General features: G+C 42.2%; 1 protein-coding gene across 13 annotated transcripts in view; it reads right to left on the reverse strand.

The window, feature by feature from the left end:
• Positions 1-4,144: 4,144 nt before the first annotated feature.
• The window catches only part of ATXN1 (ataxin 1), a 382,604-nt gene continuing 374,030 nt past the window's right edge, over positions 4,145-12,718 (reverse strand). For all 13 annotated transcript variants that reach the window (XM_057700109.1, XM_057700112.1, XM_057700107.1 and 10 more), the window contains one exon: positions 4,145-6,480. In XM_057700109.1, coding sequence (XP_057556092.1) covers positions 5,950-6,480 — 531 coding nt within the window. In that variant the 3' untranslated portion in view covers positions 4,145-5,949. The remainder of the gene's footprint in view (positions 6,481-12,718) is intronic.

Raw genomic sequence — 12,718 nt, forward strand, 5'->3', positions numbered from 1 at the left:
GCCGAAGCTGCTGCTCCCCGCCCCGCCATCGCACAGGTGAATGTCAGCTACCAGAAACATCCCGTGTAACGGTGAGGGAGGGGCTGAGAGTCTGAATTTAAGAATTGGGGCCAGCTGTCCAGTGTCTGCTGGCTGGCTTGGTTTCTGGACAGAAGATGACTTCTGAGAAATTGCTCCACATTTATTTTGGCCTCTTTAAAGAAAAAAAATCAAAATAAAACCAAAGTAAAACGAGGCATTTCAACTGAAAGTCTTGTTTGACCCCCCCATTGAAATGAGGTGTGGGGGAGGGGAAAGAAGGCTGAACATGTGTGTGTGTGTCCTCGTAATGAGTCCTGTTTTCTTGGTAGCTAGGATCCCTTGTTACAAACACTTCTTGTTCAGAATTATATTCTTTGGGTTTATTGGAACAGGAAGTGCTGAAAATGTCAATCATCATCTCTGAAGAAAAAGGAGTTGCAATGGCTTAAGAGTTTAAACTAAGAAGAAGGGAGCTCAGAGAAGTACTTTCGGCGTAGGAATGGATAGTATGCTCAGATGGCAGAATACAGAGTTACTCTCCCTCAGAAGAGGGTTCTGTGTAACAAAAACATAGAGGAAGCATAGGTATAGTTGAAGAGCCTTTTACGTAGTAATTCTTCCAGGCCATAACCATACAAATCTGTCATTTAGACATGACACATTTCTATATACAAAAAAACATGTAACTTTCAACCTTTATGTTTTTTTTTTTTTTTTTTACAAACAAGGTATGAAACTCATTGTTTCAACAGATCCATATCTTTCAAACACTGAATGAATCATTTCGACATTCATTTTTCTTTTGTGCAATTTTTTAAAACATTACCTGTACTCCTCAAAGTGAGTGCTTCAAAAGTTTTTTTTCTTCAGCTTCTCAAATTAGGTGTACATTAAAAAAAAAATTTTCCCACAAGGTATAGTGCTACAAGAAAAGAGCCTATCAGTAAGGTAACATATTTGAAGCGAGGTCATCTATGTAAAAGAAATCTCAGCTCCGGAGTAGAGGTGTGCAAACAGTTTGGAGTTTCCCTATCAACAGAAACACAACACTGTCCATGGAAAAAGAGGAAACCAACCCAACACAATGGCATATGCATGTGCTTTATAAAAAAGTATATTCTCTGTATAGTTATTACTGCATGTGTTCTTAAAATTCTCCATTTCAGAAATTCTGGGTTGAAAACAAGCTGAAAGCCAAGACCTCCACTTCACTTTAAAAACCAAAAAGCGTATTTCCCTTTGCTTTCACATCACCCTGAAGAAGGAGGATCAGGCCACAGAGCCCGCTGGCCCTTTTTTCACCTGGGATCGTCACGGGTGACTAGGAGATAGGAAGTGCAAAGGGTTTTAGGAGAAAACAGACCATGGTTTGTTGAGCTGCTTGCAGTTCATGAAACGGTAGCCATGACAACCAACACAGCTCAAAAAGTCTGGCCTTCAGTTCCCAAAGCTCCGCTTCTTCACCCAGATCTGAAATAGCATGGCATTAGTGTCTTCAAAAACATTTGAGATTTTTTTTGTCTCTATGAAAGAAATAGGTTTCCTTAGTAGTCACAGATGTTAAAGGGTATTGTCAATTGTTTCCTTAAAAAAAAAAAAAAACATTCCAAAGCTACACCACAACAAAAATAAATTTTGGCAACGTATTTCAGTAAAGATCAAACTATGTGCAAAGAGTGGATTTTATGATTACTAGGAGCTACTGTTCGTCCTGAACATGCAGCATCATATTGCAATCTATGCAGTATCTAAGGAGAAATCCACAAGATGCAGGAAATCCAAACATTCCTTGTTGTACAACCCTACTCCAGAACAGTCAAAGTGCTGCTCCTGGACACATCAGTGTACCACACACACGCCAGCCCCGTCCCTGAGTTAGAGGTGTGAAAGGTTCCGCAGAGTTCCTTAGAGGGGAGAAGGAGGGGTGCTGCCACTTCCTGGTGGGGGAGAAAACCCAACACACTCACCTAACAGAAAACACGCGGGGTCATGATTCAGAGTGGAAAGGGAATGACCACAGCAACGGACAAGAAAAAAATCATATCATCCCAAAACAAACCGGGTGACTTGGAAAAGAGAAAAAAAATTGACCGACAGAAAATTATCCTGAATGTCCAAACGAAAAAGCAATTTTGGATTTCCACTTGAAAAGATCTGAGGTAAGTGGCATCCATCTCCATATCCCTCCCCTGCAGTGTGGCCCAGACAAACTGAAATAATCCTTAAGTTAAAACATTCTAAGGAACAGTCATTTTATATATTTAGAAATCCCTATAAAGAGAGGTTCTTGTTTGTTGGTTATTATTATTTTTTTTTTCTTTTCGCCCTGACTAATTTCTTGGTGATTGTGTTCCACTGTAAACGCAAAAGGCCTGCTGTTATTAGTTTAAAAATGGAAAACAGGAAAGAAAGAACAAAAGACAGGTTCAGTAAATATTGCAAAGTGGACGTAATACAGAGGCACATGGCTGACCCTCGTAAGCTGCGCGGCACCGGAGGGTTTCTACGCCTGTCACTGTCAGGTCGGCTACGCAGATGTGGTGACAAAGGGTGCTCTGGGAGCCTCGGGGCTCGCCGATGTCTGCAAACAAGAGGAGGTCCCTGTCCTCTGGATGTTCTTCCTATTCGAAGACAGCGCTGCCACAGAGGAGAGGTGACCATTGTTCGCAGGTGGCCCCCTTGCAGCCACTGGCCGGACGCTCGGGAGGCACGCACGGGGGGCCACGCTTCCTGCCCACGCCCAGGGGCTCGGCTCAAAGTCTCAAGGACACAGACCTGCCCCCTCGTGGAAAAGACCGTGGAACATGGGTTGATCCTGGCTCTATTGCTCCGGAGTGCACCTTAGCAATGACTGCCTCCTTCCTGTCTGCACTCCATATTCACTATTCCTCATGGTGACGGGGGGAGGTGCCGTTCTTCCCCTCCATCTCCTCTGCTTGCTATTTCTGCAACACGGCGACAGACAGACAGAGGGGGCTCCCGAAAGCTCCCTGCCCCAGGACTCGGCATCCGCTGCAGGGCAAACGTGCAGCAGGAGGCTCTCCCCTTCCTGGTTCCTTCCTTCCAGCCCTTCTCTGGCCAGGACAGGAAGGATGGACTGAATAAGGAAAAAGCCAAAAGCGTCTGAGCTTTCTCTAGAGCACACTGATCAGACTCTATTGGCACGGAAAGTATTGCACATGCTAAAGAAGCAAGAAAGGGAAATGGGACAGTGTTTAGAAAGAACCAAGTATTTGATAATTCCTATACCTGAAATAGAAGCACAGATGATGATGTTCCTATTGCTCCAAACCATGTATGTTTTCCCATTTTAGTGTTGGAGGTGTGGATCCAGTTAGTTCCATACTCGAAAGAAGCCAAAAGGTGGTGGGTGTCTCTCTGAGTCCACGGGAGTCGCTGTAATTAGTGGTACCGATGAGGACAAAGTCTATGGCAGCCCCGTATTCCTCTTACCAGCAAAACAAAAAGAAACACAAAACCTAATAATTGCAAGTGCCCTGAGCAGAATATATGGAAGATTAAGCAAGTTCTCTGAACAGAGACGTTTTAAAAAAAAAAATACAGCACTAAATAAGCAATATGACTACAAGAATGGACTCATCCAGCTCTCTGCTAGCATGCTGAGAGGGTAATGAAAATTGAAGAAAGTCAAGGACTGGATCTAGCTATTCTAAACCTATCCCAATGTTTTTGGTACACCCCAGAAAATGGTTTGTAAAAGTCATTAGTTCTGCTGAGAGCTAAATGGGGAGGAATACTAGATAGCCAAAATGTGGGTTGACATCAGAACTCTTTTTTTTTTTAATTTGTGAAGTGGAGAAAGGACTATTTTCAATGGTAAAAGAAAAATCAGGTATTTGTTCAGATTAGTTGCAGCCACTCCAAGTAAGAATATTTAAAAATTTCTCTCTCCTTATAAAACTTTTTTAAAGCACTTTAAAATGCACTCAAAACCCACAAACAATATTTCAGATCTCTGGGAATAAAAGGTTTCAACTGTGAAATACCCTTTCTGGGTTTGTACCAAACATTTGATCTTGGTTTGATTTCAGATGGGGAAAAAAAAAAGTCATTCTGAAAATAACATTAATAACAACAACAATAAAGTAACTGTTTTCTTTAAAAAAAAAAAAAACAAAACTTGCTCACATATATAAATGTCTTCATGGAAAACTCTCTCAATGAATCTGAAGAAAATTCTCAGAGTTGTCCTGCTAAGACCTGGTTTTATGTGACAGATGCAGTAAGAAGACCAAAGTGAATTTTGAAAGGAACATAACCTTATAAAATGGCCTAGAGTTTAGGCAGGTTAGAAAGTAATTTTGCTACATTTATTTATGCTCGTTCAGTCCCCCAAACCTTTCCCACAATGTTATTGGATAAAAACTGCAGGAATATCACACAAATTATAAACTCAAGATGTGCAAATCGCAAGGTTCTTTAAAAGTTCGTCTTAAAAAGAAAAACACTGGACAAAAGTGAGTATTCTTTTTTCCATCCCTTTCCTCTCAGTTCCTCTGCCAGCTCTGCATATGCTTTTAATTCTTTCTCAAACATCAAAGTGAAGAGTGCCTCCTGTCAGGCTGTACTTGGTGGTCATTCATTGTCACATACTAGTTCATAATTCACATTCATCCCTTTAAACCACATTGAAACTTTCAACATCTTGCTCCGTGAGAAACTCTGCAGAGCTGAAATGTAGTTACAGTGTTGAAAAAAAAGAAAGCAACTTAGTTTTTCTGTTTTTCTTCCCAAAGAGTTTAAAGTGAGATACAGTACTTGTTGAATGAGAGACCAAGATGCTTGGTAATAAAGTGTGAACAGCATTTTAAGTGCTTAGAGATAGTAATATATATGCTCATCTTCAAAATCTAATTCCTCACGTCACACTGGAATCTGAAAAAAATGGCACCCGAGTTGTCCATAGTCATGAACTATAAACAGTACTAGAGTTAAAAGACAAAAGATTTGCAAACCCAATTCGAAGAGCTTCCGTGGCTCTCTTGAAGGGCAGTTTGTGTCTATCTCTTGGGAGAGAAATCAATGCAATTAACCTGATTGGTTTTCCTAACACTGCACAGAGACCAGGGTGGGTGTTCACTCTCCCCCAGCCCTGCTGCCCACCCCACCCCCCACGTTCGGAGTGATGCCAGCAGGGGCTGCCCTGCCCACCACAACGCCCTGGAGACATTACTGCACTAGTAAAGCAGAAACGAAATCCCACGGGTGGCAGTTGCTCTTTAAAAAAATATCAGTGCAGTCAGGCCCCATAGGGGGAAATATATATCTCTATGATTAAAAGTTGCTTTTATTGTAAAATATGTTGGAGGAAAAAAAATGTTCTTTTACACGATTAGCTTTCCATCTGCTGTCTGATGGCCTCTCAAGGATGCCCTGAAGCTGGGGTCCTGATGCTGATTTTGCATGTGAGAACCTCCTGAGGACGTTCCCCTGGACCTCCAATCCCGTGCTGACAGCAAGAGAGAGGGAGGCAGAGGGAGGCAGAGAGAAACAGACCCTCACCTGCCGGGGCACCCTCACTTGCACACGCACGCACGCACGCAGCCCCTGCAGCTCCCTTCCTGCAGAACGTCGTCCTGAAACAGGCGGAAGTCAGTGCCCTGTGGCTGCATCTGCGCTGCTAGAAAAGGCAGGAGGCGTGGGGCCACATTCATTTCCACCAGGATGCCCGCCCGGCGCCTGGGCTGGACCTGCCCCGCTCCCGCCTGCCCACCCGCTGAGAGACACGCGTGGAAAAAGCATATGCACCATCTCCTGCCCAACCCCCGCTGTAACTCTAATGACAAGGTTATAACAGAACCCTAAAGTAAGAGGATAACATGTAAATACTGTGTTATTTAGCCTACAGTACAGTAATCGGGATACAAATGATAAAGGAGGGCCTGATTTCCTTCCCCCACGCGGCCTCTACTTGCCTACATTAGAGCGGCCTTCGATGCAAATCTTAACCTCCTGAGAAATGAGAGAAGGCTTAGGAAGAGTCAAAGGAGGCTCGTCTTCCGACTTCTCCAGTTTGCGGGTCTCCGGCGCCGACCACCTCCTCTTCCTCGTGGCCGCGGGCTTGCTGGGTTCTATTTTGGTGAGCAAGGGCGCGGCAGGCAATCCTATTTTTTCGGGAAACTTCAGTTCCCCGTTCTCGGAGAGCATCTGGGCGCTTCCCTGATTGATCCCGTTTTCCTGCTCCGCATACCTGTGTCTACTGCCCGCGAGGCCGTCGGTCTTTGAGTGCTTCAGCAGGACGCTGGCGGGATCCACGGGCTGGCCCTTTTTAACAGAGCCGTTCTTCAGGTTCTTGAGGGTGAGCGAGATACAGACATCCCCAACGGAGAGTTTGGAACACGGCAAATCAAAGAGCTGGCTGGTTCTCTCCGGACAACAGGAGGACCAGCCCTGTCCAAACACAAAAAAAGGATACTCTACCAAAACTTCCACGCTGACCTGTGGGAACAGTGAGAGACAGGGAGAGGGAAAAGGAAGGAAAGAAATGAAGACATTTTATTCTTGTTTTATTGTATACACACATGTACACAAACATACGTATGCAGAGAAGGTGAATAGAAAAAAATAAGACTCTGCCCCCAAGCCTCCTCCACCAACACATGCAAATAGGGCTCTCAATTTTCTGCTGTACCTGTACTTACCATATATAGATGTTGGGTAGACGCCAGTAAAAGTCCGCTCGGTATTCAAAATATCGTTTTACTGTGTGTCAACTCTACAGCTGGTCTCCGTTAAAACAAGTCAATGAACCTCCCCCCACAAGGATGACGGAACACCTGCTTGGTGTTCGGCACTGGGCTAGGCACTGCATGTGACTCAAGCTGAAGGTATGTTCTTGTGTTTTGTTAGGTCACTGCACAGATGCTATCCTCATGTGTGACAGGGCTGAACATGGATCAGAGTTAGACTGTATTTTAGCTCCACGAGGCAGGCACCTATGTGTTCATCACTGTGTCCCTGGCCCCTAAAAGAGTACCTGGCACGTGGCTGAAACTTAATAAATATTATTGGATAAATGAACGCATACTCTAGGAATTTAGGGGGAGCAGAATCAGTGAGGGCTGGAGAAAGAGAAGGGAGCGTTTTCCCAGGACCCTGAAGAATGGGCAGGATTTGGAGGGGTTTGAGGGTGAAATGAATACAGACAGCTCAAGTGCTCGGCCCATCTACATGGTCAAGCCTCAGGTACTCAAATCAGTCTCTCTTTTGTTTGAAAGACAAGTATCAAAAGCAGGGGAAGCCCAGCATCCTTTCAATAGCTGCCATTTTCTCTAGGCTACTATGTGCCATGCACTGTGATAAATTTCAGTAAATTGAAAACAATGGTCTTGGTCACAGTCAAATGGGCAAAAGAGGCACATGAACAGTGAGTGCCAATCAATGTGGCGAGTGTGGTCACAGAGTGGGGCTATAATACTCTGCATGGGATCAAGTTGTTGGAGGGCGGAGGAAAGGCATGGAAGAGGTGAGTAAGGAAGACTTTTTGGATGAGGATAACTGTGCCGAGTTTTAGAAAATAATGGGACTGGAGCAGAGGAATAGTTGCAAGGAAAAGACATTCCTGGAAGGAGGCCTATGTGGACAAAGGCAAGGAGGTGGTCTGTGCAAGGATTGCAAGCTTCTGGTGCAAGTTTTACTGCTGCCATTAAATCAAGTTGAAATGCACTTGAGGTTTGAACAGTTTAATTTTCATAGAAATTTAATTTCTTCAACTGTATGCTATGTAAAAAAGAAAAAGAGAACAATGAAATAGTTTTAAACAGTCAGTTTTCAATGGCTTTTGTAGATGTAGTAGACTAGTTAATGTGGACCAACCTTCCTGATGGGGACAACTAAATATTCTAAACAAAAGAAAGTCTGGGCAAAATGTAAAAGAAATATTTTTTTCTTATGGGAGTAGACAGAAAATATGATAGTTAAAAAAAAAAAAAAAAAAGTGGGTCAGGATCAGGAAAGAGTGGTGGCCAGAGATTTGAACCTGTTGTTTGATCCTATTTCCTCCTAAGGGTATCTGTACTTTCCAAAGTGGGGCAGTTATGAAACCAGGGGGCTTTGGGTAATCTCAAGAGCATGGGAGGTGGGTTTCAGGGGGCAGAGAATGGAATTCAGGGTAAGCCACAGAGGGGTGCTTCCTCAAAGCACTGAATTCTAGAAGTAAGATGAAGCAGAAGCAGACAGACCCTCTCAATGTCTGAAGCTCAGATTTTAATCCTCTTATTTGTCCCTAAAATTAAACTAAGGTCTTGAATTATTTCCACAATTTTTCAAGTAAAAGACATTCAATTAAAAATGGGAGAGGAGGTCCATGAGCAGATGAGATGAATAAAAACCAACAGAAACAAAAGATAATATAAACAGACCCACAGGGGCTTCTGATATAGAACCACCAGAGATAGACTTTAAAATGATTATGTTTACAATATTTAAGGAGATGAAAGGCAAACTTGAGGATTCTGATAGAGAACTAGAATCTATTTTTTAAAGATCCATGGAAATTCTAGAATGAAAGAAAATACATTCACAAAAATCAGGAATGCAATGGATTTTCCCACAGAATAAACATTGTTTAAGAGAGAATTAGTGAACTGGAGTCTTTAATTAGAGATTTAGGAGAAACTATACAGAATAAAACACAGAGACAAAAGGATGGATAATACAGAGCAAAGGGTAAGAGACATAGAGGACTCTTTGAAAACATCTAACAGACACATAATTTGAATCCTACAAGGAGGAGAGAGAAAAGATAATGGCTAAGAATTTTCTGGTACTGATAAGAAACAATAAGCCACAGATTCAAGAAGGTCTAGCCCCCAAGCAGGAAAAATAAAAGGAAATTCTCACCTCAGCAGGTCATAGTTTAACTGCTGTAAATCAAAGACAGGAAAAAAAAATCTTAAATGCCTCCAGAACAAAATATACATTACCTCCAAATAAGTGACAGTTAAATTTACAGCTGACTTCTCAATAAAAACAATAGAAGCTAGGAGACAATGGAATATCCTTAAAGTACTGAAGAAAGAATTGCCAACCAAGAATTCTACACTGGGCAAAAAGATCCTTCAAGAATGAAGGCAAAATAAAGACATTTTTCAGATAAACAATAATTGAGAGAATTCACCATGAATAAATCTGTATTAAAGAAAATACTAAAGAGTTCTTTAGGTTCTTTTTCTTTAGGAAAAATGAATCTAGATGGAAGTTTGTAGATGCAGGGAGGAACGAAGAACAATGAAAATGACAGATATGTGAGTAAATTAAAATAATACTGTTGTCCCTCAATATCCACAGGAGATTGGTTCTAGGACTCCCCACGTATACCCAAATCCAAGGATGCTCAAGTCCATTATATGAAATGGCACAGTATTTGCATATAACCTACACACATGCTCTGTATACAGTACATCATCTACATTACTTATAATACAATGTAGATGGCTCTGTAAATAGTTGCGTGGGAACTAGTCAACGTTTTGGGAAATTCAAGTTTTGCTTTTTGGAACTTTCTAGAACTTTTTGCCCATAAAAATTTTCAATCTGTGGCTGGTTGAATCCACAGAGGTAGAATCCACAGATATGGACAGCTGACTGTATTGACTAAATACAATACTGAAAATGTTCTGTTGAATTTCATGCACAGGCACACACACAGAAACATAAATAATTAAAATATCCCACTTTAAAAGTAGTAAATTTCCATGTAATTTACATGGATTGTGCCTTTTCTACTTTACCTCTTTATCTTTTGTTGATAAGTATGATTAATCCAGTTTTAGACACACTTCTTGAATGATACGCTTTATTTGCTCCATAGAAGACTGAAGTGTTTTTAGAAAAAACAACTAGAATGAATTTATATGGAAGCCTATTACCATAGTGTGTGTGAGAGCACGCGCCCATATAAACGGGCTCATTATCTGGGGAAAATTTCATTGTTCTGGGTTATCTTAATAATGTGAAGAGAACTAAAAATTTTTGAGTTTCTACTATCTGTCAAACATTCAGGTACACACTTTACAAAAAAGTATTTTGTTCGACACTCACAAATACTAGTGAGAAAAATACTGTTGTTCTAAGAGATATCAAATCACTTGCCTAATGTCATGTCTATACACTGATGGAGTTGGGATTTAATCCCAGTCTCTTTGGCCCCCAAACCCACTTTCTTTTTTTTGTGTTCCTGATCTCTGCCCCTGATCTCTGCCCCTGTGAACAAAGATATTGTAATACCACCAGAAGAGATGAACTTAACATTTCCACTACCCCAACAGTGTTGAATGTTACTTGAAATAAATAGGATCCAATGACCTGTGGTCATGGATTTTTTTCATGATACAAAAAATTGTGAAATAGCATCAGCCTTACAGCTACTATGCAAATCAAGTCTCTCTATAAGTGTGTGATGAGGCTGATAGTCAATTACAGAACGACACTCACATCACACAGACATATATATCTGCATGTACACATGTACGAACATACTTCTAGTATCACACAGGGATGCCCACTGAGTTCCAAGTGGGAGGACCAATCTGGAGCTGGCTCTGTAAATCCGGTCCAAAACCTCTTAAAGCCATTAACATCATACCCCGGGCAGAGGGAACAAATCCTGCTTCAAGTGGGGACTGTGTAGCTGCAGTTCCTAGATGATCCCTTGCTCTTGGGCAGAGTCTCGCTGACAGACAGCCCAACACCTACTAATGGACAGGTTCCTGCTGTGTGAGCCACATTATACACATACCTCAGAGCAGCCAATATTCATGTTCTGAAAATAACTTCTCCTGTATACAAATCTATCTGGAGACTTACACATTGCCAAGTATCTGCAGACTCATTAAGAAGAAATGGCTTCAAAGCCTTTGTGACAAGTAACATTATTGGTGATTCTGTAAGCTAGGATATAGGTGCACATACTCCCCATTACATACACCATATGTGGGGGCATTCCGAAAGCCTTTCATTATTCCCCGAACTCCGAAGGCAGGTCTTGGAAATAAGCGCTGTGAGGTGGTCTGTAAGCTTGAACAGCCTACCTAAAACTTCATGAAAGAAAAGAAAGAAAAGAGGAGAATATTTGAGAGGTGTGCTGAAGAGAGCTGATGACCATGCGATTTATTTTAACCTGGAGAGCTTTGGGGGACTCTCTCTGTCACTTAAAAGGCTTGCCTTTGGCCCCTTCTTCCTAAATTCTGGCTTTGAGCTCTGCCATCCTGAGAAAAGATGCCACCCCCTCAGCTGGGTCCACACAAATCAGGAGCAAAAGATTCAGATCATCTGATCACTGTAAGCAGGTGGACTGGACGGCTCAGGCCACATGTTATTTTTCTCCTAATTATTTATCCTTGCTAACATTTATCCTCATGAATATTCTTCCCTCCCTAACTATGTAGCCTGAATTATCTAGATAATGCACTTTTTTTTGGTCTGCATATATGTGAACTAAAGTAAGTTTTTACCCTTTCTTTGGTGAAAGTTAAACTCTTGTTGCACATATCTTAAGCACATTAAAATACTCATAATAAATCTACTTTAATTTCATAATTAGGTTTGTCAGAAGGACATAAACATTCTTAAAGGTTAACTGGTCATTAACTGTTAATAAAGAAATCATACCGACAGATTTTTCAGTGAGAATGTATCTGGTTGGGTCTGTCTGCTTGAAATTCCCTTGGAGAGAAGCATTATCTGACTCAAAACATGTTGTCAATGCCAACGGGTACTATTTTGGAGGTGAAACAGAGGTGGTGCGATTTTGTGACATGATGTCACTTTAAACCAGAAATGAGTCTGAATTCCCTGAATTTGAGGTCCATGTGGGTCTCCCTCTGGTGCTGAGAAATATTACTAAGTGCTCACATTTGAAGTTTTGCAGTTTTAGTAAAGTTCAAAATGTAACACTGAGCACCTGAGAAGTGTTAGGGACTTATTGTTCAAGACCTAGTACTCGCCTTCAATAAGGAGCTAGAACACACACGCAAAACAAGCAACTTCACCAGCGGGTATCTGGATACTGGCAACCATGTTACCTGGTGATGTCCACCTGGATGTATACTGGCAACTCAAACTTAACGTGTCCCAAACAGACCTCCTGATACAGCCCTGCCCACTGGCACCTCCTGTGTTCCTCCCCACCTCCAGGAGCAGCATCCCTGTTCTTCCAGTGTTCAAGTCAGCAGCCTGGGCATCATACTTGACTGGGCTCCTTCTCCCAGACCGCACACATCCAAATCACAAGCAAATCCTATCGGTTCTCTCCTCCAAATACAGCTGGAATGAGACCATTTCTCACTGCCTCCACCGCCACAGTCCTGGCCATGCCAGTTTCTCAGTGGGAGAAAAAGCCACCATGAATAAGCCCGGTATGGTCTGCACCTCACCCCCTCCTCCCTGCTCTGTAGTGACACTGGTCCCTCCCTGTTGGTCCTTTCGCTCCAAAACACACTTGCGCCTCTAGGTCGGTGCATCTGCTATTCTTTCCATTTGGAATCCTTTTTGCCCTGTGTCCAGTCACCTCCTGTTCCCCTTCTCAGAGACAGCATCACCGACCACCCTATTAAAATAACTACACTTCATCCTTATTTTCCCCATCCTCTCTAGGCTGCTTAATTTTTTCCCGGAGCACTTATTATCTTCGAATGCTTTATTTTCTTTACTTCCATATTTGTCTGTTTCACCTCTT

This window comes from Hippopotamus amphibius, chromosome 11 (assembly GCF_030028045.1).
Source record: "Hippopotamus amphibius kiboko isolate mHipAmp2 chromosome 11, mHipAmp2.hap2, whole genome shotgun sequence".
Classification (NCBI taxonomy): domain Eukaryota; kingdom Metazoa; phylum Chordata; class Mammalia; order Artiodactyla; family Hippopotamidae; genus Hippopotamus; species Hippopotamus amphibius.